The sequence below is a fragment of the Dermacentor albipictus genome, chromosome 10 (genome assembly GCF_038994185.2).
Source record: "Dermacentor albipictus isolate Rhodes 1998 colony chromosome 10, USDA_Dalb.pri_finalv2, whole genome shotgun sequence".
Taxonomy (NCBI): domain Eukaryota; kingdom Metazoa; phylum Arthropoda; class Arachnida; order Ixodida; family Ixodidae; genus Dermacentor; species Dermacentor albipictus.
Window position 1 is genome coordinate 54,621,932 of NC_091830.1, and position 26,319 is coordinate 54,648,250.

At 47.8% G+C, this 26,319-nt stretch overlaps 1 protein-coding gene and 1 long non-coding RNA gene across 2 annotated transcripts in view; both read right to left on the minus strand.

The window, feature by feature from the left end:
- Positions 1–257, minus strand: part of LOC139050553 (uncharacterized) — a 51,076-nt gene extending 50,819 nt beyond the window's left edge. Inside the window, exon 1 of the long non-coding RNA XR_011508948.1 lies at positions 150–257. This is a non-coding gene — a long non-coding RNA (uncharacterized lncRNA). The remainder of the gene's footprint in view (positions 1–149) is intronic.
- A 5,959-nt stretch (positions 258–6,216) lies between these two features.
- Positions 6,217–24,768, minus strand: LOC135907663 (acetylcholinesterase-1-like). Its single transcript, XM_070526562.1, has 4 exons — positions 24,486–24,768; positions 20,486–20,675; positions 14,519–15,526; positions 6,217–6,375 (listed from the first exon to the last, which is right to left on the minus strand). Exons 1-4 carry the CDS (start codon positions 24,766–24,768, stop codon positions 6,228–6,230), a joined length of 1,629 nt encoding a protein of 542 aa, XP_070382663.1. The 3' UTR covers positions 6,217–6,227.
- Positions 24,769–26,319: the final 1,551 nt, after the last annotated feature.

Consider the following 26,319-nt stretch of genomic DNA (forward strand, 5'->3'; position numbering starts at 1 on the left):
ACCGTCGTCTGCACATTTTGACAAGTAACCGACAAAATCCATCTGCGAGCCGGGGGCAGGCAGTATACGTCCCGGGACACACAAGCTGAACGCATTTCCCATAAGATCACAAAATATTAGCAGCCATTCAGAACCACTGCTAAGCTTACCTCATTGCAGATCTGTTGCCTGACCTGTTTCGCTTGCACGACCAGGAGCGGACGTATAGGCATCTTTCTTCTACACTTCTCATCGGCATGCCTGCAAGTAGCAGCACGATGAGCACACGCCCACACAGGACTATGCGGATGATCACGTGTCATCTGTACTTCATACGGAGGCCACCTTAGTGAAACGTATCACAAAAGCAACGGCCCATCAGATAGGACTAACACAAGGAAGCGAACGAAGCACAAATATACAAGCAATTTTTATTGCGCACACAACATTATATAAAGATACTGGAAGGATAGGAAAGAAGGACCGAAGCAGATAAGCAACGTACCTAAAAAACAGAAAAAAGGTGGAAGAACAGCAGCCAGCGGAAAATTTTCAGTAGTCTGCGCCAGTCACATGAAACGCGTGACCATCTACAGACAGAGAAGTTCTTCTATGATGGCCTATGTAAAAGTAGCCACTCTACTGAGCTACTGCCTTCGTACCGGCGACTTTTATTTGAACGTACTTTATCGGCCCCAAACCTGAAGAAAGCGAAATAGGTGTTCTTGGGTGCGAGGAAGTTGTAAGAATCTTTACAAGCTATTTGTTATAATCGCACTATAAACTAGTGCATTACGAAATGAGTTCTGCGGAAATTCACAAGGCATAAGAGCTTCTTCAAAGGCAAATTTATCATCCGTTCCAGAATGCCATCTAGCTACAAGCTATTTTTGAGAAGACCGGATTGGATTCCTTCGCTGCTTCGGGCTACAGATAACTGTCGTTTTACAATCTGGGATGTGCGGCAGTATATGCCTGTCATGAAGAGTTTTCCATTGATATAAAAAGGATATTCGAATAAATTGAAACGTACACGGGTGGAGCTACCAAAAAATATAGAAACCGGCATTACGTCGAGCTATCAACATTCCACTGCATAGGCCTGAATCTGTTTTCTGTAACTAACCAGACATATGTGAACCAACGAGAAGAACACACTGCAGGGCTCCGTTCCAGTACCGCAAGAGGATACTTTATAGTGGTGTATGCTAATTGGGAAGGCTAACGTCGTGAACATGTATGATTCTTGCTCCACCATTTCCCTTAGCTCGCATTGTGGGCTCTAAGTGTTATATAGTATATTTAAAGCTTTCTGTTTAGGAACCATCTATAACTGGCGAGGTACATTGGGACATTTCGTCTTAGGCAGGGCCTGAGCCTAAAGGCCAAATGGTCTTCAACTTACGCCGAAAAATAAGCGACGGTGACTTTGACTCGCTCATATATTATAGTTTATTTGGGGGTCCATCCGACTCAAGAAATCCAACTCAGCGTAGCTCGATCACATTCAGACTTGGCCAAAATGTAAGTCATGTGTACTCGCTGGAACTAAGACTCACAAAAATTTTACCTTGAGTCACTCATGCTCAAACACAAGGATTGGTCTCAGTTGATTCCAGGAGTGATTTTACCTAGCAATAGGTTTCGCAGCGTTACTTCCCCCATTCAGGAGCTGAAACGTTCCATGATACGAGAAATAAAATGGTGGATATAGTGTCTCCAGTGACTGGCCCCTGACGGAATAACAACATCTACGGACATCCACCTCTGCGAAAGAAAATTAATATTTAAAGCAGATGCGAGCACTCCTCGAGCCACTGTGTCACCGCCTTAAGTAAGATGGCGCATACTATCGCGAATGTATATAGTCGAAGTGTTGATATCGTCGCGGAGATTCATCGCTCAAGGACGTTTTACATCTCCATGGCGTAGGTAAGGAAAACAGACACGACGACGTAATAATTAACGCACAAACTGCTGTAGGAGTTGTCTAATTATTCGTATGCATTGCGCATCCTACTCACCTTCCCGTAGACCGGTGACATTATCAATGATACGAAACTTCATCCGGCCAGTACAAATGACAGCGCTACGGTAACACGAACCAGTGCAGACGGCGTCGCAAGATGTATTGATGACGCAAGTGGCTGCAGGTGGCGGTGCCAGGTGAGCTGTTGTCGCTCCGAGCATTATGAGGTGTTATCGTTCTTTAGCACCTTATCCAGCTACATCGAAGTATTAGGAACCGTTACCAAACGTATTCCGCCGGCGGCTGCACAAGCCATGACCGCGCGTTTCGTATATTGAAAGTAATGCGCGATGCTGACAGAGAGTGCCATGTGCTGAGAGAGTTCGCGCGCTGTGTTGTGCTGTGTTGTCACCGCTTACATAGCGTTGAAGAGACACACACCGGCCCGTATCCTGAAAGCGATCTGCGAAAGGGGTAGACTGCGGCTTGCGCTGATAGCACTGCGAGCGCTGTATTCTCGCCGCTTTGTTGGCGTTAAGTGAGAAGCAGCATGAAGGTAACTTCGCTCTCTGCTGGGGGCACTATTTTAAAAGCGATCGCCTTAAAGGCCAGGCGGACGGGCGGATGTACGGATGGACGGTTTTTCTCGTTGGACAAGCATATAAATCCTTACGCATTTAGAAAAAATAAAGGTCGACTTCAGTCGAGTCAGAGAAAGAACAGCGGAACGAAACTACTGCTTCCTTTCCATATCGTAAGAAGCCAACAAACAAAGATTCCAAGGACAACACAAGGGAGTATCGGACTAGAACCAGCGTATGCAGCATGGTATGGCCGACTGCCACAGGGGAGTATACTTGTATCTACTAACTCAAATGAAGAAATTTTAAATAATGGTATTGAAAATGTATGAAAAGAGAACTTGCCGCATATGGGGAACTATCCCACGCCTTCGCATTACGCCTACGATTGGAGCCATTGGAGCCATTGTAGCTACCGCCGGCGCCGTATTTCCATCCACTTTCTCAGATATTTATGTTTTACTACTAGATCTATCTCTTGGAGTGTTATCCAGTTCCACCACTCATAAATCTTGGCGGTGGATGTGTAACATCCTTTCTGCCGCAGGCGTCACGAGTACGTGATCTTTTTAGGTGAAGGTAACTGACCAGTAAACCCCCACGTGCTACCTGAAGGCACGTGCTACCTGTTGTCTTCTTATGATATGATTAATAAAAATCGAGCCCCTTGGTTAACCCCTTCTCTTCTCATTCAATACATAACGGGAGTTTCTAATCCAGAAACATTGATGCTTTCAGGTAGCACGTCCGGGTTTATTGACCAGTTGCCCAATCAACTTGACGACCGATTCGCCCTGGGTCTGCGATCGGCTTGCTTCCTGGTTAGCCCAAATGGTAGAGTGATCGCCCTGGAAAAGCGTTGGTCCCGGGTTTGACTCACAAACCAGGTCGATTTTTTTCCGGAACTGCGAGGACTTTTTCTGAGAAACCCGTATTGGCTTCCTTTGTAGCTTCATGCTAAAATTGGGCTGGATACCAATTTTCCCCTTGCGAGCACCTTTCTGCGGTTTGCGGGCTTCTGCAGAACCGATTTGCTCTATTCGTGTCCCAGCGCCTTCAGTTGTTGATGAATTCGCGTTCGCTCTTCGATCTGTCCGCTTCGTATTTAGCTCAAATGATAGCGTGGCCACCTTGGAAAGGCGTTGGTGTTAGGTTGGGCTCCTGGACCCTGGCGAATTTTTCTTCAACTGCGAGACCTTTTTCTCAGAAACGTGTATTTTCGTTCTAGCTTCGTTCGTCCTGTGTTTCCGTTCTGGCTTCGTGTTACAGTTCGGGTAGATGCCAATTTTTGAACTTTCGAGAGTCGTTTGAGCCAAATAAACAAAGATGATGTCATTACACCATAAACATTTTTAAAGCAAAGCTTTCTGTCTAACTGATTCGTTCGTTATGAGCCGAAAAGGCACTGCAGGAAACCCAACGTCCATTTCTGCGTAGAACACTACAGTTTACATTTGCAGTTCCGTGCAAGCGTCGACTGGCCGGCCAGTCAGTGCCTGATAACCACGCGAACAGACAAGCTCAGCAGCACTAGCGTATGCGCAAAATGTTCACTGCAAGCACATGTTAAGTCTACGAGGCACGACACCACCGCTGTCGCCATTATCTGAGCTTCCCTGCTTAGACTGCATCGTCTAAGGATCTGGAAAAGAAAAAAAAACAAAGCTCCTTTCTTAAAGAAAAGTGGTTGAACGCCATGCTACCCAGATGAACTCTATATATCTTCATTGCATTAGGGGCGTCATGCAATTCACTCCCCGCTGGCACCATGGGAAGGCCGCGGGTGCAGCGCCCGGCATAAGAAGAGGTTGCCGTACGCGAAAGTAAGCGCGGTCGCGATCAAGGCCGTAAGGCCGATCCAGGGTATCTGCAACGGCATGCAGGGTTCGTTGTGTGGTTGTTGGATTTGGACTTTGATTCAGTATGCATTGGGGGAATGCTTCGCGTTCAATGGTCTTGCTTTAAAAGAAAGGGGCTTTGATTTGTCATCATGTGCGGAAAGTCTTTATGCCACGGATTATGCGAAGGGCAACATTACCTCGTGGAGCAGTGTTTCTCTGCTGGCTCAATATGAAAAAACAACGACTAAATGTAAAAAGTCGTGAACAAAACAGAACACATCCGCGTCTATCAAAATCCGTGGTAAGAGCCAAACATGGAACAAGAAACATGGCGAAGTCTGAAAAACAGAGGGATTCACATAATGGAAAACAAGCTGATGAGATTTTAATTCAGCTTGCGACCTCTTTATAACTAAGAACGTTAGGGTACCAAAGAGGCAATCAATTCGTCGAGATAAAAAGTCTAAGGAAGAAAGAATGAGCATAATAACTATTGCTATGTATTCCCCTCACCGTAAAAATTAACTCAATGGCGGTGAGACCAGTAACACCACATTTCGGCGAGATATTGTTTTCTTGGTCGTCCTCTGAAATTGAAACTTGTCGCAATAAAAAAGTTAAATAGCACACAATTTAAAGCAAAACCATAAGAATGCCTAAACCATAAGAAGTACAAATAACTACAACGTCACATTACCTGATAATTCTAGGGTGAAAGGCCAAATTCTGTTATATACTACAATGGCAGTGCGTACATGTAGTATTTTTTGCAAGACAGAAGGAGGCTGGTCTTCATCACATCAGAGCCTCAATAGTTGTAGTAGTAGTAGTAAATTATATTTTGTTCCAGATGGAGTTTAGGGTTGAGGTGAGTGGGATAACCCGTCCTCTTCTTCCTCAGTCGGCATCCAGGTCTTGCACATTGGCTGCGTTTTCGGCCATTGAGACGACCCGGAGTTGGATATCCGGGTTTGAGCTGAGCAGTGCAACCTGCCGTGTTCTAAGTTGGTAACACCAAGTGGAAGTACTGAGCTGGTGCATTCTCAGTATTTATAAAAGGCGCAAGCCAACATTATGTGTTGAAGATCGGCTGTACTTACGCATAATGTAAGATCTGGTGTTTATAGCCAGAGATAGCGGTGAGTGGCCGTCACTGGGTTTCATAAAATGTGCCTCTGCAAGATGCGCCACGTTACTGATTGCTTTTTATCTAAGTTTTTATGAGCAGCGGGGTTGCCTTGTAGGATACCATCCGGTTCCTGTCTGAACGGCGGGGCGATTCGTACTGCACATCACAAAAAGTCGTGCAGCCGCGGATAAACCGTTCTCGGGCCAAAGACAGAGCACTGAGGAGCATTGTCAGTGCCACGTCTTCTTGATTTGGGGTAATCCAAACACTTATTTTCGCAGCGCATTATAAGCTCCGTGTTTTAACCGAAAATTCGAGCAGTCATATGCAATGGCGAGAGTAAACAACAACAACACGAAACAATTCGTCACACCCCTGTGTAAAGATCTTCTGCGCGAAATGGTTGTACCGTAGCCTTGAATGGTAATAAATCAGCATACTTTACCTGAGTAAGCCACGCGTAATCGAGGTCTGATGCTCCACCGTATACTTAGGTATCGGCTGCGGCACATTATGTAATCGACATTACATTTATTTCCACTATGTCCGACCAGCGACAAAACAGGTGCTTACTATATTCGCAACAATATCCAGGACTTATCCACAACATTAGAAACACAAAAGGAAATACCGCGAAAGGTAGCCAGCATTGTTTATTATTTGAAATAAACAGCTTTTGTCGTGGCCATTTCATTGAGCACGCTCATTCCTGAGAAAAAGTCGGCTGTCTAATAAAGTTGAAGATCTTTAAGGAAAGCACAGAGTGCTTCATCATCAAAGCTGTAGACCTCACTTTTCTGTGCAGTGATCTTAAGAAATTTCATAGTATCTGGTTGAAACTTCGGCCACTCAGATCCGCATGGCCCAGCTGGTGCTCTGCAATAAATAGAAAATAAAACAGTGTAATTGCTCGTCAACGCTAGAAGAGCGTAGCTTTCAAAACGAAAAAGAAATCATCGGTTTATTACATGGTGCTTATGAAATGAACCTATTGCGACAAAAAAGAAATGCCGAATATTTGCTTTTTGGTTAGAGAAGTATAACATCGTGCAAGCTTTTCAAAGCAAAGATTAAATTTTGAAACATTAAATGCCAGGTTTTTGTCAACTTCTGCCAAGCAAAGGACCAAGCAGGCTTCGGTAAAGGCTACTCAACAATAGACCATATTCACACTATCAATCAGGTGATAGAGAAATGTGCGGAATATAACTAACCCTTATATATAGCTTTCATTGATTACGAAAAAGAAAGCAACAAAATCCCAATAAACAAAGGCGTCACGCAGGGAGATACGATCTCTCCAATGCTATTCACAGACTGTTTACAGGAGGTATTGAGAGACCGGAATGGGGAGAATTGGGCATAAAAGTTAATGGAGAATACCTTAGTAACTTGGGATTCGCTGATGATATTGCCTTGCTTAGTAACTCAGGGGACCAATTGCAATGCTGCTCAGTGACCTAAAGAGGCAAAGCAGAAGAGTGGGTCTGAAAATTAATCTGCAGAAAACTAAAGTAATGTTTGACAGTCTCGAGACGGAAATAATCAGAAGAATAAGAATGGGCTGGGGTGCATTTGGCAGGCATTATCAGATCATGAACAGAAGGATGCCAGTATCCCTCAAGAGAAAAGTGTATAATTCCTGTGTCTTACCAGCACTCACCTATGGGGCAGAAACCAGGATGCTTACGAAAAGGGTTCTACTTAAATTGAGGACGACGCAACGAGCTATGGAAAGAATAATGATCGGTGTAACGTAGACGGATAAGAAAAGAGCAGATTGGGTGAGGGAACAAACGCGAGTTAACGACATCTTAGTTGAAATCAAGAAAGAAAATGGGCATGGGCAGGACATGTAATGAGGAGGGAAGATAACCGATGGTAATTAAGGGTTACAGACTGGATTCCAAGGTAAGGGAAGCGTAGCGGGGGGTGGCAGAAAGTAAGGTGGGCAATGAGATTAAGAAGTTTGCAGGGACGACATGGCCACAATTTGTACATGACCGGGGTTGTTGTAGAATTATGGGAGACGCCTTTGCCCTGCAGTGGGCGTAACCAGGCTGATGATGAAGATGATTAAGAAACGCGAAAAATTCACATGATGGTTACGAATGCCTAACGGGAAAGTTTAGCCATTCGGCTCTGTTGCAGGCTAGGTGTTTAACCTCCGGAACACGACTGTCGAATAGAGGGAGAGTCTGAAGGCCCGGCTTCCTCTTCATATTTCACCGTGAAGTATATATCTTAGAGTTATCCTTAAACATATAACACTGCTTGCGTGTGTCAGTGCTCGTCGGCTTTATTATTTACACTAGCACAGCCGGGCACAAATTCAGGGGCGTGTGAGCTGACGCCGCCGGCGCTCCCATAAAAAGAAATATTCTCCTAACGCCGAACATAGTTTCACGAAACGTGACGGTAAACGTTTCTTGCTGCCTCCAGCTCAATAAGTGAAAGGTGAGGCGTCAAAGTAGTGGGCGCGACAAAATATCCAAGACAATGCTGTCGCAGATGCTGAGTTCAGCCCACCGCTTTGCGCGTAGGGCAACGCTATTTGGTAGTATTGTGCAAAATGAAGCCTTGACCCACGGGATAGAATTCTCCTCTTTCATTGTGAAACAACATGGTAGTGTAAGATAAAAAAAATTTACTCTTCATCCCGACCCTGCGAAAAGTGGATGGCCAGCGAAACTGTTAAAAAACCGATCAAATGCCGTCGATGCGGATAGAAAATACCTTAATGTTCTGCCTGGACATAGCACGACACCGTTGTTGCCGAATTACGATTTCGCACACTTCGACGCTTATCGTATTCCCGCTAGTTTTCGGGATTCTAAACTTTCCGTGGATTGTCCATAGGAGTCTTGCAATGAACTGAACCAGTTGCTAGACAGGTTTTCCTTTTATATATGAACTTTGGTGACATCATTCACTGATTCGCATGCTGCTGTTGGCCCATTCCCACCGGAGCAGCCCATGCAACCGTAATCTTTACCGGGCGACGCACGCGGGGAGAAGAAACGTGCCTCGCGTTATTCACAGGGATCTTATCATCCATCATGCGATTTTGACGCTTGTTTTGTGCTTTATTGAAATAAATACTGAGCTGTGTGTCGTATGCACGATTCCAAAGGAGATAGGCACATATTTTTCATTTCAGTTTTTTTTTTCGATGACGGACAAAGGAGTCGGGTACTTTTGATGCTTCATTTTCTTTGAGTTTATTTGCTGTTTTGCGACAGACACGAAAATTCCCGACCAACTAGAGGCTGACGAGTTGAAGAAGAAGAGGCCGAGGAGTGCGGATGTTTTCATGTCGGCTCCGGCTTTCTCAAATGTTATCGCGGATTTCTCTGTGCTTAGCGACCTAAAGTTTTCACCAAACAATTCTTGAAGTTCTCCGGACTCTGTGGACACCTCGCTTTCAGGTGGGACATTCCATTTTCCTGGGAACCGCACCTTTTCTCCACCCGCCACGTCGCCGCCGCGCTAAGCCTAGCTGGCCGGTCGTTCAGCCTCCGACTGCACCGATTGGGTCTCGGCGGCGTGTCGCGCCTCGGCGCGCGGCGTTTACATCTCCTACCAGAGTGATCCCGCACCTCTGTCTTCGCTATGGAGATCCAGGTCGCCGGCCAGGATATTTCGCCAGATGAAGTGACCGCCCAGTCTGGCTGGGTCACTGCACGATCCCGCCGCTCAAAACGCGGCACCGACAACTTGACCCAGGCCAATGGATCATCTCAAGCCCCAAGTAGCCGGCCCCGCTCTCGGGCGAGGCAGCCCGTTAAAGCTCAAGTTTTGAAGGCGGGCCGCATGCCGCCGCTTCCGACGGAGGACATCAAGATTGTCATCCGCCCCAAGGGCGCCCTTCATATAGCCAAGATCGGCAGTCCCGTGGTAACCACCGCAATTCTCCGAGCAGCGAACCTCACGGACGAAGAAAGCTCAGAAGACACTGTCTGCCCGAATACGCAACAAAACATCGTTGTCGTCAGTACACCTCGCCCGGACCATGCAGACCGGTACGCTCGCATCCGCTCTATCCATGTGAACGGCGTCAACCACGAGGTCAATGCATACGAAACCGCAGCTGAGCACACGACGAAGGGGGTCATCCGTGGGATCCCACTCACGGAGACTCCCCAGCAGATCCACAACAAAATTGTCACTGCCCGAAACCCGACAGCCTTGGCAGCCAAGCGCATCGCTTCAACTACAACAGTGATCGTCGCTTTTGACGGACTGGATGTGCCTTATCAGGTCTGCTACGGTTCCACGTTACTCCCATGTTCGCTATATCGGAAGCAAATTGACATTTGTTACCAGTGTGGCCGCCTCGGACACCGTATGGACGTTTGTCCCTACCCAAATAACAAGATATGCCGGGGCTGCTGTGTCCGCAACCCCCCCGCCGACCATAACTGTAACCCTAAGTGCTCGCTCTGTGGTGGTCCCCATCTCACCGCGGACAAAAGCTGTGCCGCTCGATATAAAACCCCGTACGTCATCCGCAAGCGTATCGGAGAACGACGAACAACCAGCCAAGCCACCTATAAACAAGCCGGCCCCTCCACCCTCAGCACCAGAACCAGGCCACGCTCCCGCACACCGTCAAGGGGGAGCCGTTCCCGCTCCAGAACTCCATCTCGATCCAGGCAACAACGCTCAAGATCCCGGTCTGCATCGGCTTCACGCATCACATCTACCAACAACAGCAAGGTGAGCTTCGCAGACGCTCTCATGGGCACCTCGCGAGAGGGTCGTAAGATCGACAACACACAAGTCACCTACCCTCCTCTTTCACCAGAAAACCCAGAAATAGCTCAGCTTAAGCGCGAGAACGCCATCCTACGTGATCTCCTAACTAAACTCTCGCAGGAGGTTAGAGACCTCAAACAGTCCCAAACACCAGCCCCTACACCTATCGCACAGAACGTCCCTGCCGCTAGTCAGGAGGCCCCCTCGACTCCCGCCCCCAAGAAGAGAGCCCTGCAAGATGGAGCCACGGGACAGGTCCGCTCTGAAGTTAAAGACATGCTCATCTCACTTCAAACAACTATTAGCACTTTCCAACATGCTCTGGACTCCATCCAGCAAGCCTTCATTGGTATTGTCCAACGCGTGACCAACCTGGAAACTCATATTCTCACGCCTCCTAGCCATGCCGCACCCGTCTGCGACCCTTCCGGTACGCCGGTGGCGACATCCACCATCTCCCACCATGGCTCACACTAATCAAGACGCCCTCATTTGGCAGTGGAACTGCCGAGGCTTTCATCAAAAACAACCAGTGCTCAATCAATACCTACGCCAACATACCCGCCGCCCGGATGCTATCCTACTTCAAGAAACCAACAACGCCCCGACCACGCTCCCCGGTTATCAAACCTTCCATACCACCCACCCTCTTCGCCGGGTCTCCACCCTAGTACGGCGTCGTATTCCTGTTATTGAACATGATCTCAATAGTCCTCACATCGAACATCTATTCCTCGAATTAATTCCCAATCGTAAACGGAAAGAATGCATCTTCCTTCTGAACATATACAATAGCCCCAAGGATAAAGCAAGGTGTCGCTTCCTCACCCTCTTTAAGAAGGCTCTTCACGTAGCTGGAGCGCACCCCCTACTCATCGGCGGTGATTTCAACCTCGCCCATACAGGCTGGGGCTACGTTCGCACGGAAGCTGCAGCTCGCAACCTCTGGCAAGATTACCACGACTTAGGCCTTACGCTCATCACGGATCCCTCCTTTCCTACACGCCTCGGTACTTCCACTACCCGGGACTCTACCCCCGACCTCACCTTCATCAAACATATCACCAATGCACACTGGACCAATACCCAGCAAGACCTGGGCAGCGACCATTATATCCTTGCTCTCTCTTTACCCCAACTCGCTGCCGCCCCTGCCCCCACTAAAGAATTCACCATTACCGACTGGGATGTTTTTCGAAAAATACGCATAGGTTCTACCTCAGCAGAAGGCATTACCGACATTAACACCTGGATGCAAGCTCTACGCACTGATGTTCAAACGGCCACTCGGGTGGTAACTACAGATGCCTCAGTTGAACGCATGGATAGCCGCCTCGCCCATCTTCTGGAGGCTAAAGCCTCCATCCTAGCTCGATGGAAGGGGCAGCGCCTAAACCGTCGCCTCAGAAGCCAGATCTCGAAACTGAACACAGCCATCGAGGAGCATTGTCAAATCCTCAGCCGGCAACAATGGACTGAGCTGTGTAACACGGTGGATGGACAACTTCATCGCCCTTCCCCGTGGCAACTCCTCAAACATCTGCTTGATAATACCACCACCCGCACCACCCAACAGGATCGGCTGCAGAAGCTCCTTTATACGGAGACCCTTAAGCAAGGTCCACAACAGGTGCTTGACTACCTCTGCACCAGATATATCTCCAGGGGACAAGTCAGTCCACACAGCAATTACATCGGTAGACCCAACCCAACACTAGACGCCGATTTCAGCGTATCTGAAATACACGCCGCTCTACGCAAGCTTAACGGTCGTTCTGCTCCAGGGCCAGACGGGGTCACTAACAAAAGCCTTCGCAATCTCGATGACGAGTCCGTGTCCCATCTGACTGACTACATCAACGATTGCTGGCGCAGTGGTGCCCTTCCAGCCGCCTGGAAGACTGCCAACGTTATCTTAATCCCAAAGCCTGGCAAACCATCTAGCCTCAATAACTTAAGGCCCATCTCCCTCACTTCATGCGTAGGCAAGGTGATGGAACACGCCTTCTTAGCACGCATCAACAGTCACCTCGAGGACAACTCTCTCTATCCCCACACCATCATTGGATTTCGCCCTCACCTTTCTACTCAAGACGCTATGTTGCAGCTCAAACATCAAGTGCTCAACGATCGTTCTCGTAACATGAAAGCCATTCTCGGACTCGACCTCATTCAAGCCTTTGATAACATTTCCCATGCAGCTATCCTTGATCAGGTCTCCAACCTCCAGCTGGGAGAGCGAGCCTACAATTACATCCGTGACTTTCTCTCCAATCGCACGGCTACCCTCTCGGCCGGGGATTTACGATCAGACCAGCTTCCCCTTGGCAGCAAAGGCACCCCGCAAGGTTCCGTTATCTCTCCCATGCTCTTTAACTTAGTCATGATTGGCCTTGCCAAGCAGCTACAGCAAGTCGACAATATCAACCATACCATCTACGCCGACGACATCACCATCTGGTCGTACCGAGGCAGTGATGGTCAAGTGGAATCGGCCCTCCAAACGGCGATTGACACGGTTGAAGCCTATCTCCAAGGGACTGGACTGCGCTGTTCGCCGGCTAAATCGGAGCTTCTGCTATACAAGCCCATTCAGCGGGGTCGCCCTCCCAAACACCAATCTGATCACCGACCCTGTGACGCCATCACCCTACGCCTTCAAGATGGCAGTCCTATCCCAAACGTCCCTAGTATCCGGGTTCTTGGTCTCACCATCTCTACCAACGGCTCCAACGCCTTGGCTCTCAACAAGATCTGTGCCCAATCTCAAAACACCCTACGACTTCTTAAACGTATATCTAACCGTCGAGGAGGACTCAAAGAAGAAAGCCTTCTCCGACTCGTCCAATCCTTTGTCATATGCCACATCACCTACGTTGCTGCGTACCTCAACTGGTACCGGGCTGAGCAGAACAAGCTCGACACCCTCATACGAGGGGTCTACAAGCAAGCACTTGGTCTCCCACATTGCACCAGCACTGAACTCTTCAACCAACTGGGAGTTCACAACAACCTTTCCGAACTCATTGAAGCCCAACAACGCTCTCAGCTTGAACGGCTCACCCATACTGAAACGGGGCGCTTTATTCTGTCCACGCTTGGCTTCACCTACCATCAGCAACAGGGCCCCAAACAACCGATCCCGACCGACATCCGTAGCTGGATCTACATAGACCCTATCCCTAGGAATATGCACCCTGAATATAACAGGGCCCGGCGCCAAGCTCGGGCCGGAGCTATCATAAAAGCCCTTGCCAACGTACCTGGCGTCACATTTGTTGATGCAGCCCGATACTCCCATGGCACACGATTTGTGGCCGTTGCCACACGTGATGGAGCCCTACACCATGCCTGCAGCGTCACTACCCCCACTGCAGAGACGGCTGAAGAAGTGGCCATCGCCCTGGCCACTTTAGATCCCACCTGTCACACCATAGTGTGCGACTCTCGCTCAGCCGTTATTAACTTCAGCAAAGGGCGTATTTGTCCCCAAGCTCTTCGCATCCTCTGCCAGGCACCACATTCTAAAGACAGCATCATCTCCCTAACATGGATCCCGGCCCATGCGGGCCCTGTCCACCCACACCTCCCCAATCTCAACGAGGTCACCCACTCCATTGCGCGAGGCCTAGTCAACCGCGCCGGAGTCACTGGAGATGAGTTGGACACCAGGGACAGTCTGACAACTTATAACGATCTTGTTAAGGCCTTTTACCTGAGTCGCCGAATCTTCCCCCCGCCTCACCCAAAGTTCAGCCGGGCGCAGGCTACCACCCTGCGTCTACTACAAACAAACACGTACCCTTCACCCGCCCGCCTCCACCTTATATTTCCGGACGTCTACACTACCCCCAACTGCCGGTGCTGTGGAATTCACCCGGCTACGCTTTCGCATATGCTATGGGAGTGCCCAGCACAGTACGCACAGACTAACACCACGACTCTCTCGTCGAGGTTGCATGAGGCTCTGCGGAGCTCCACCCTCGACGACCAAACCTGGGCGACCCAGCACGCCCGCGAGGCGGCGGCGAGGCAAGCCCTCGACGTCCCTTCGTGGGAGGCGTAGGCCCGGCCACCATAAAGTGCTGGTTCTGCAATAAAAGTTTATTCCTCCTCCTAGAGGCTGACAGCTTCGCTGCAAAATATATAGCTCTGTAAAATGAGTTTCCTGACTAAGCTCATACTGGTAATTGAATGCTGTATTAGTTTTCTATAGAGAACCTCTCAGTATACTGAATGTATCCATAAGAGAGAGCCTCACCTTCCTTTAGCAAAGTTGGTCCATACGTTGACGACTTTCCTACTGAATGGAATGTCAGCCAAGCACCCGTAGTCGGCATCAAAGGGTCTCCCAAACTCAAGAGGTATCTCGTCCCCATGCGTCATACCAAACCATGGACGTCTTTTGTTGCAGCGAAGCACGTAGTCCATTTCGTAAACGTATACACCATTGTCAGTGCTCCCCGTGGCCGTTGCATTGGACAGTTTGGAAGCCGTGATAAACGTGCCGCAAACCACCTGGGTGTCACTTTTCGTTTGAACCAAGGCTTCGCGCAGTCGGTCATAGTCAAAGTCCAAAATCTTGTCCATGTACTTGCTTTGAAGCTTCAACAGATCCGAAAGAGGTAGCTTACTATAGAGGGTTCCTAAGTAGTGAATCATTTCAGCCTTGTTGATATTTCGCGGCGGCAGTACAAGAGAGAAAGTATCTCTGAAGGCAGTGTAAATCAACATACTTCCTTCATTTGCGACGCAGCCAATCATAACGTCTTTGTCTCCTGGGAACGAAGCTTCGCTGTTTCTTATAGGCAGGAATTCATCTCCGTAAATGGGCTCAAACTTACCCTTCCCTTCATCCACGAAAGTCTGTTCAACTGACGCGATCAGTGTTGCATTGAGACCTCGAAGGCAAGCTATGCTCTCTGAGGAAAAGTTTCCTTCAGAACTTGCGTTGTAGCAACCCAGTGTCCTTGCGAATTGTTTTGTATAATCCAGCATCGTCGACGTGCTTTGTGCATGATCACTGTTTGTAACACCGGCACTTTGAATAATCGCTCTCCTGAAAAGATTCTGACTTCCTGGAGATAGAAGGTGAAAACCGATTGATGTGCCGCCAGCGCTCCATCCGAACAAGGTCACAGAACGTGGGTCACCTCCAAATACCTCGATGTTGTCTTGTATCCACTTCAGTGCCAATACCTGGTCATGAAGAGCTTGGTTACCTGGAGCGCTTTCTGTTCCATCATACAGGAAGCCGAATGACTGCAGCCTGCGATACAAAAAAAAATACAGCCAACGCCTGCAAAAAATGGACACATACCACTTGTCTGTCAGTTACAAAAATCACATAAAAAAATAAATATTCCATATTCCACTCTTCTCGTTTCCAACAGTACAAGCGTCATTTTCGCAGCTTTGCAAAAGAAGAAAGCGTAAGCAAACTGAGCTTACAATATAGCAGAGCAATTTCTCGCCTGATGGCTACTAATTTCACTGCGTACAATGTTTTGCAGTCAGTCATATATCAAACAAATCAAATTTCCTGAACTGAACAAACTTAGTGGGAAATAGTTATGGTTACGCGCACATATTAACCAATGTTTGTACATTTCAGTACCTGAAAACTTGGCCTCCTAGCCACACTTTCCAAGTCACTACCAATCCCCAGATGCATTGGTCCGCCTGACATTAGGTAGCTTGGAGTTTCCTTTACAATTTGTAGGTATTTCTGCTAGCTATACTTTGCAGTTGCCTGTTACAATAAAAACCATGCAGAAAGAGTGAACAACATTGAACAGTGACGAGAAGAGATGCCCCAAAACATCGACAAACAATGTGAAAGCAGGCATTCCAAGAAGAAGATAGGGAATATTCCTGCTAAGTATGAAATGTCATGTCAGAATATATGCCGAATGTTTCACTGACTCGAACCAAATTCTAAAATTTGGTTGCTGCACACTGGCGTAGCCAGAAATATTGTTTGCGGGGTGGGGGGTAGGGGTTAACGTTGCAGTTTGGCTTCCTCCTTATAGAATTTGTCGAGGCATCACATCCAGGAATAATAACTGCATTGCCATTGCCAGAGATGCTGCAAACAAATTTTTGAATGCTATGCACTGTCAATAACAGTAAAACATATTTTTATGAAATAATATTCTCATATGTGCCAGAAATAAATAATCTCAATGCTTCTATGTTTTCTGTCTATTCATTATGTACGTAAAATATCACACGAACTTTAGAACTATATAAATTGGAAGCCACTAAAAAATTGCATTCCGCTGATATGGAAAATTTCAAGGCCATGAAATCAACAAGTTGAGGACAAATATTTTAATGAAACACTGTCATTCAAGAACACATTTTTGTCCATATACAATGGCTAGGGAAAAAACTCAACGACGCTGTCCCTTGTTACAATATATTTCGCAGGAGCAGCCTTCAGTGGTCTCGTATTCTGAGTAATTGCAGCGACATTATAGTCACCACAGAGAGCACATATAGAAAGCAGGTTTTCTGCAAGATATATGAAGTCGAGTCAAATGAAAGTGAGCCAATGCCAATATATGACAAACTAGGCACTCTATTTAGACGTAGTCTTTTAAACGTAGACATTCTTCCCGCTGACTAACGAGTCGCGTGATTGCCATCTCAAAAAACTCCTTGGGTTGCAGCTTCGAAAATTTTGTAACTGACTCTTTCATGTCATCGTCCGACACGAATCTGGTTTCCTTGAGCTGTTTTTCAAATACCCCAAAATGTGGAAGTCGCACGGCGACATGTCTGGGCCATGTATGGCAGGTGTTGCGCCATTTTCCGCTTTAACTTTGCCTGTTTTCTGTTAACCACATTAGGGACATGGGGACGGCCACTATCGTGGAGCAAGATGATCCTATTCCTCAATTCTCCACATTTTTTGTTCTTGACCGCGTCATGTAGCCGATCCGGCGTTTCACAATATCGGTAACGATTGATTACCGCTCCAGGTTTAGCAAATTCGATAAGTAATGACCCCTGATTGATAGATGGATGGATGGATGAATTGATGTATACAACTTTAATATTGGCCCCTGACAATCGAAAAAAAAAAGTCAAAGACACTTTGCTGCAGAAATTACGGCCTTTCCTTTCTTTGAGGGTGGTGAATTCGAATGTTTCCACTGTGAGCTTTGCCGTCGAGTTTCAAGCTCCTAGAAGGGGAATGACGATTCCTCCCTGGTAACAATTGCAGATGAGAAGTCGTCACCCTCATTGGCATACAGCATTAGATGAGTCAAGGCAGCGCCGAACCTCTCTGCCTTCTGGCGGTGGTTCTAAATCTTGGGCATCCATTGCGCGCACAAGACCTGATAACCAAACTGTTCATTAATTATGGTGTGAACCGAACCGTGACTGATGTCCACACGCTCTGCCAATTAATTGATGCTTATCCTTTGTTCTTGGCTAGTTGGATCAAACTTAGCAATTGTGTTAGGGGTGATTGCGCGGTGGCTTTTATCCGGTCTTGAATTCTCTTTGCAACTTTCACGTCCTTCTTTGAGGCGTGTGCTCCAACGCTTCAGAGTAGTGAATGAAAGACAACGTTCGACACAAAAGGCAGCAACACGGCTACTTATTCCTTTTTGGGAAGCACCTTCAGCTGTCAAATACCTAACGACACCATGCTGGGGCCGTGTTCTGTAGCGGTTCACTTTGGAACTGGTTCGGTCTGGCTGTTACGTGTAGATTACGTCACTGGGAGAAAGAGTGGAACGGGGCGGTGTGAGGGGAACCAATAACGAGCGGCAGTCTGCCAGAAGATCGCGTCATCAGTTTTGTTTGTACTTGGGGGATGGTATAGCAATTGGAGGATGTTGCTGGTTTGATAAAAAAAAAATTAGCTGGTATAGAACACTGGCAAATATAATTTTCACTTATAAATGTCAGCTTGCGGTGCAGACGGCTACTGGGAGTTGTAATTTTATTTGTGTTGTTTTCTTATTTATTCGCTAGGTAGTGTGCCATACGTTATGCAAGCAACTTGCCTCGCTTTGTTTACGTTTCGGACTTGTTCGCGCGCCGAAACCGAAACGATGTCGTCGCACAAGGACAGGTGGCTGGGCCCTCATGTTTCAGTGAGGCAGCGCGAAATACTCGTTTCCTTTGTCGAGGAGCACCCCTACCTAGCAAAGGCGTCGTGTGTCTTGGGCCAGCAGCTGACGGCGGCTTTCTGTTGCGCCGTGGATGGGAATCTAGCCCATCCTTTTTCTTTGCCCACAACCGTAATGGCCTTGGCGACAGCTGTAATGATCCAGATGACCGAAGGCTGTGACAGTGCAATCGCTTCTTCATTCCCGACGCACTGTTGATAGCTCCCGGTGGCAAAAAACCGCAGCGCGCACAGCACTTTCATCGTAGTGTCGACACCACGAAATCTTTGAGGTCCGAGATGTTCTTCCAGCTCATCGCAAACACGTCACACTATGTCTTTGTAGAGCCTAAAATGCCTTCGAAACTCTTCTTCGGCCATGCCGAACGCGTCACGTCGTTGTCTTTCGGCGCTCGCCAGCTGCACAACCAAAGGTGCCGCCATCGCTGTCTCTGTCTCGTCTTGTCTAGGTGCCGGCTTGTCAGCTGGCGCGAGACTAGCCGGCAGCTACGGTTGAACTAGCAACCATCGACATCATGCTCGCCACCGAGTGCGACCCTCGAGCGAACCACTTCTCCGCGGTTCCTCTCGTAGCAGGGAACCGGTTCTTTTCCAGATGATTGACAACCTGTGTGACGTCAACAAAATTTGTCGTCCCACCCACCAGGGATGACGACAAAGAAGCGCCGACTAATGGCAACAGCCAGACCGAACCGGTTCCTAAGCGAACCGCTACAGAATACAGCCCCTGTTCAACTTTTGGAGCTTCCATTATGTCACGAAACCATGCTCAATCCAGTGTATGAGAGCATTAAAAATCATTTATCCTCACACCTACGTGTCACTCTTGTAAATGAGTGATAGTTGTGTGCAACGCGCGTGCCTCGCACTTAATGAACCTCACCATTATTGCTCCGGGAGGTTTGGCTCAATTCCATTAGACCCGCTCTCGTACATTAGAAATGCGAAGATGTAATGGAATATACAATTGCGAAGATGCAGCTTGATAAAGGGCAAAAATATGTCAATCGAAACAAAGTTCACTGTGCGCATATACAAAACCTCGCTACAAGATATTTAAATATACCTATAAGAGTCCAATAAATTTACATTTCTAAGAAAGGTCACTGTATTTAATGCGTCAAACAAGGCAAATAAACAGCTTGCGCAACCACAGATTCACAAATCACAGCCCCCTTCCCTCCACTCCACCTGATTTATGGCGCGCGATAGGAGGCGGAGCGCTTCCTCCCCGCTTTTCTCCCTTGCGCACAGAACGCTCAGCCATCATCGTCGGCTCACTCATGCAATTGACCCCCCCCCCCCCCACGCTTTCACTCGCACACACAGCATGCAGCCCGCGTTGACCATGTTATCGGCTTCAATTTTAAACGGGACATGACGGGGACGGCAAAGGCAGGAATGGTCCTTCACACGCATTTACGGGAACACACACGCATTCAATTGGTCTGCGCTTCCTCGTGCCATTAGATTGTGGAACGCTCTTCCTGATTTCATCGTCTCCGAACCTAATCCCGATAAATTCTGCCACCTCATCAGTTCATATTTCACCGCCTAACTTCAATAAAGTACATGATGTTTTGTCTTATTTTTCCAGTTATGTCCTCTCTTGTTTATGAGCTCATCATTTCGTTTATATTCTTGTATATTTTAGTATTGTTTAGTATTTGTACTCGAGTGGCTAAAGTTTTTTTTGTTATTGTTTATTGAATGAACTGTATCGTTTGTCTTTTTCTAATATGTACAATAGAGACCCTCTTATTCTGTACAATTCTTTATTGCTTGTATAAGATGTGTATACATTTTTCCACTCTCTATTAATAATGTATGTCTATTATGTTTTGGCATATGCCCTACATACTCTTTCATTCCTACTGTAACGCCCCCCTTACCCAAATCCTCATACGAGGCCTGTGAGGACTTTTAAATAAAAAAACAAATAATAAATAAATAAATAAATAAAATAAGTTCGCTCCCCACACAGCGGTGCACTTCTCTGTCATCGTTACGCCATGAATACTCGAAGGCAGGAAATGTTTCACTCCAATTATAAGGCTATTGTTATAGTTTGCGAGCCACCTGTAGGCAATGGTGACCACGACGACCTGCCCGAGGGCAGCCAAATTGCCGCCGTCGTCGAGCCACATTGCAGCAGAGCCAACTCGAAATATTCCCCCGTGTAGCCATGCCATCACTGGTAGGTGGACCGACGAGTCCAGCTTCGGTGTCCATATGTTAAGGTAGAGGCAGTCCTCGCTCTTCGGTCTGTCTGCAAGTAGAAATTGGAAATTTCCGGTGAAGTGCTTAGCATGAGTGTCATACTTATTTTGATTGTACGTACGGACATCCGAGGCTTAGTCAAAAACAGGTAAGCCGTGAATGTAGGCAGGCTCCACGTTCGCTTAGTATATAACTACAGTGCTTCAGTGCCCGCGGAAGCGTAGAGATCAGGGACCGTATTCTTGTGCTAGTAAAGTTCGTAAGAACAAGAACAGTCCAATAGGGACAGCAGACATGGTGTTACGCGAACGGAAGATTAGAAACTGGAGACTACTTACAAACTATATTTACGAGGGATAACTGCAGCGCTGGCCAGTTCAGCCGACAGCTCGAGAGCCAGAGTACCTTCGTTCTCTTCATCCGGGCGCCGACGTGCATCGTCCTCGAGAAACGCGCAGTGTGCATGTATGATTAACCCCTGGCGTCAGAAGCACCGTCCCAGTGCGTGTAAACATCGGTGGTAACCGGAGGGTAATATGGATTGAGGCATGCGACATGCACGACGTCAACGGAATTTAAGGCCGATGAGGCACTCGTACCGACTGGGACGATTCCGTACGTAACTGGAGCCATGGCGCGCAGCACTCGATATGGACCTGTGTACCGAGACAGGAGTTTTTCTGACAGGCCAACGGGACGACTCGGGGACCACACGAGTACAAGAGATTCAGACGAAAATTGGATGTCTCTGTGTTGACGGTCGACCAAACGCCGTTGTTTCCCTTGGGAGGTCAGGAGGCGAGCGCGAGTTATTTCGCGCGCTTGGGTTGCCCTGTTGATGCCGTCAAGAGCATACTCTCTGGTCTCTGCAGCGGCGGATGGAAGGGATCCTTCCGGTGGCACTGTAGGTTCTCGGCTAGACAATAGAAAGAACGGGGAATAACCGGCAGTGTCGTGACGCGAAGAATTGTATGCAAAAGTAACGTAGGGTAGGGCGAGGTCGCAATCAGTATGGTCGGATGAATCATACTTTGCAAGCATGTCTATTAAGGTGTGATTCAAACGCTCCGTGACGCGATTAGTCTTGATGGTAAGACGTAGTCAGTGTGTGCTGGGCTGGGCAGGGCTGCAGGATAGCGGCGGTGACTTTAGAAAGAAATGTCCGACCACGGTCAGTGAGCAGTTGCTGTGGAGCACCATACTGCAGAATGACGTCGTGTAAAGGAAAATTGGTGACTACTCTGGCGTACCTTGTTGGAAGCGCTCTGGTGTGGCGTAGCGCATTACGTAATCTGTCGCCACAGTGACCCACTTGTTCCCAGACGTAGATAGAGGAAAACGGTCAAGGAAATCCTAGCCAACGCGAAAGAATGGCTCCGAAGGAACGTCGAACGGTACAAGGCACTCGGCAGGGAGCGTGGACGGTATTTTTCGCCTCTGGCATTTCTCAAATGCCGCAACGTATTTCCGGACGGAGCGGGCAAGGCCTAGTCATAAGAAGCATCGACGAATACGGTGGTAGGGGCGGGAAACGCCAACATGACCTCCCGTTGGCAAATAGGGAAGTTCGTGAAAAACAGCTGACCGGAAGTGCTTAGGAATGACGAGGAGTAGGGCAGGACCGTCGGGGCGTACATTGTGGCGGTAAAGTACACCACTCCCGAGAACAAACAGGTGAAGGGACAAAACGAAAGGCGAAGATTCCAAGCCATCAATGATGACGCGCACGGTTTCATCACGGCGTTGCTCGTCGGCAACGTGTAGCAGCTGAGAGACAGAGAAAAGACAAGCGTCGGCAACGGGGTGACAAACAGCGACAGCGCGATAAACAGCCTGCGTCTTGATGTAATGGGCCCGACGTGTACACTACTGGCTAGGAATATTCTTGTAGCCGCAGAGACCAGCGACCAAGCCGGCCGGTAGAATCCATGAGTGAGGAAAGCCAGCAGAGCACTTGGTGGTCCGCGATCAAAGAAAAGTGCGGGCGGAATTTGGAAACCGCCCAGATGAGAGCCAGGCGTTCGCGAACTGTAATCGAATAGTTTCGCTCCACTGGATTGAGGAGGTGGCTAGCGTAGACGATAATAGAATCGTGAGGTTTTAGTCCAGTGCCAAAAAGGCACTGGGCTAAGGCGGCTCCAGTACCGTGACCACTGTAATCGGTGCGCACCTTTATAGGAGAGGATGGGTGAAAGTGGGCCTGTATAGGTGGCGTAGTGAGAATGTTGGTGAGGTGGGCAGACGCTGCAGTTAGAGCGGGTCCCCTCGCAAACGGCACGCCCTTCTTTAGAAGATCAGTAAGTGGCTGAAAATTCTTTACCGAAGGTCTTTAACGAAGCATCGGAAGTGAGAGCAGAGTCTTACTAAACTTCCGACGTCTTTGACAGACTGAGGTACAGGAAAAGACGGTAGAATACCGGAAGCGTAGACGAGGTGCCCCAGCGCTATAATCTGCCGATGTCCGAAGTTGCACTTCGATTAATTTAGTTTAAGCCCAGCCTCACGGAAGATTTGAAGAACAGCTGATAAACGCTCAAGGTGCGTCTCAAATGTAGGTGAAATTACGAGAACGTCGTCTGGGCAGCAGAATCATGTTGACCATTTGAAGCCTTGAAACACAGAGCCCATCATACGTTTGAACGTTGCTGGGGCGTTGCATAAACCGAACGCCGTAACGATGAATTGATATACACCATCAAGGATGACGAGCATGGGGGTGACCCACATATAGTGTTTAAGCAAGGCTTATATATATATTTTTAATAAACGATATAAATTCACACACTAACATGTTACAAGAGTTACGTGAAGAAACGTGTGGTGTTAGGGAAAGCAGATAATTTTTTTTATATTGAAGGACAGCTTGAGGGGTAGCTGTAGAGAAGCTTGTGACAGCTTTATTTGATACCGAAGCATAAATTGGCAGAAACAGTTTGGAGGTGGGGAAGGGGTGTGCAGTGAGAGGCAACTAATACGGTGTGCCCCAGACGCACACTAGAAAATCAGACATAAGCTAAATGCAATTCTGGCATGGTAGCAGCAGCCCCAGTCTTTACCGACCATGGGCAACTTTACACCGAAAGGACTCGAGACGCTTCACCGAGTCAAAGATACTCGCACCGCGGCCACACCCGTCACTGGCTTGAAAAATGATTCGTGCACTAGTGCAGTACTTGGAGTGCACCTGCTTAAGAGACCATTTATAGTGTCCTCATGTATAGTGTCCCTCCCACACGAACTCAGCGCTTACTCTCTCTTTTTTCCTCTTTCTATTGCCCTTCCCCCACCCCCAGGGTGGGGTAGCAAACCAGATGCTGTTCTGGTTGACCTCCCTGTCTTTACTACCCTTGTTTTCTCTCTATCTCAGCATGCTTTTCATTCGCTTCGCTGAATTTTTGAGGCCAACGCTTAAAGTATAGCCGTAGGTGGTTGTCTTATGTTGCCATGAATTTATTGCTTCTCTCATCTGGGCGGAGAGCACTGGGAGGACCTCACATAACAGGGGTGAAAGCAGCATTCATGCGTGTACCTATGCGGTGAACCAAGTGTGTTCTTGTTGTCGCGTAGTAACCACAATGGCTGATAGCGTTGACTGGAAGTGTATATAAATGCTTCTTCACTTGTGAATATCATATAATGACTTTTATTGTTACGTGCCCTCATTGAGTTTGAGAGTAGTGTACGTGCCGCGAAATTGGCAGGTTATCGCCGACTGGCGTAGAAACAACACTTGTAACTGACACCAGTTTCTGTGTTTTTGAAAGTGAAAATTGCAGCGAGGCACCGTGAAGCCATCAAGATTGCGAATTTAGGGTTGAAAAAAGAACACGAAACAACATCTAGAAAATTTCAGACTCACCATAGGGAAGCCAAAGCAGATACCTAGCAGAGAAGACGTTGATTTGTATACAAGATGGTGGCGTCTTCGTAGCGTCGAGCACTTCATCACCCCATGGTGTTGCCGGCTGTGGTTTCTTGTACCGTAATTCTCCGAGCGGTGGTTCAGCGTACGGTATGCCGGTGAAGCTATACACTTTTCTGCCTTCAGCAACAATACGTATGGCACCACGTATACTACCGGCTGCTGTGCTTACTATTGCTGTCTCTTTGTGGACCAATGCGGTGGCTGTATTTAACTTCATGGCCCCAAGAACTAGCGTGAGAATATAGAGACGAGCTATGCAGACCGTACTCGTTTGCAGAAATATCGTCATTATTTTAAATTTTAGCCCTTAACGCTTAAGGTCCAGATCAGAAATACTACGCGCTGAAAAAAACTGGGGATCGGAATAAACAGCTCACAGCGCTAGCACCTGCAAGTGGGCGTTCAGCTCCTCTGATGCAGCTGCTCCGCTTTCGTGCCCCTATGTGCGATACGCTTGCGGTAAACAGTCTGTGGCTGCAATGTCGGTGTATATACGTGCTATGCATGTTACACACACACACACACACACACACACACACACACACACACACACACACACACACACACACACACACACACACACACACGCATATATATATATATATATATATATATATATATATATATATATATATATGTATATATATACATATAATGACTGGAAAAACTTCGGGGCCAAATACGAAAACACCCCTGTACTTAGTTTCAGGTACACGTTAAAGAACTCCAGGTGGTCGAAATTTCCGGAGTCCTCCACTACGGCGTGCCTCATAATCAGAAAGTGGTTTTTGCACGTACAACCCGATAACTCAATTTTTAAGGCACAACTTCGCGGTTGCCTTTGGTTTATTTATCCAACAATTTCGGTTGGCGCACCGACCTTTCTCCAGGGCTGCAGTAAAATATCGTGGCAAAGCAGTCCGTTCATATATGTTGGTAGGGAAAGAAAAAACGAAAGAACAGAAACGATATACCATAAATGGCGAACGACTAAAAAGATAAAAAAGGAGAGAAAATTTCGCTGCTAAGCTCATGTAACAGTGGATATGCAAAACGAAATCTTGGTTTTGCCTGGTTTTGTCTTGGTTTCAATTGGTTACGCTTTGATTTAGCTGTAATTATTATACTTAGATATTTAATAATTCTTAAGCCAGGCAATATGGCTATGCGTAGGTAATTGTGATTACTGTGGTAAGGCTTGGGTAGACACGCTACGTTGGACGGTGCGACACCTGTTCTGCAACATGGAAAGCGCAAGTGCTCCACATGCAGAGAGACACAGAGAACATGCGCATCGTCGAAGCATAAATGGAGAGTGCGTGACTGCGGTCGCTGCATTGATCTCGGCAGTGCGACGCCTGTTGCATTCCGGACCCTCTCCAGTGAAGCAGCTAGCCGAGTGATATCCGCGCGGTTGTCATACGATCACTGGCGACGACTGCGCAAAGGCTCGCTCAAAGGCTCGTTGTGTTTTTTCCGTGCAACGCACAGAGAAGACGGCCTGGCCTCCCCCACATAAATAGCTAAGCTCGCAATGACTAGGCGAGCGCGGTGGTCCTCTTAGCCAGGCGTCTTAGACGTTCCGCGCCTGAGCTCGGGCGCGGAACGTTGACAAGGCTAAGGTGCAGCTGTGGTCAACTGAAAGTCGAATAGCTGGCGACGGTGAAACTCAGCTCGACGTGGTAACTAAAGCTTCCGCTTTCAAAAGAAGTCACAGACCTGTGTGGTACGTGCAGCAGTCCCAGCGCATGCTGGAGAAGCGGCTTCA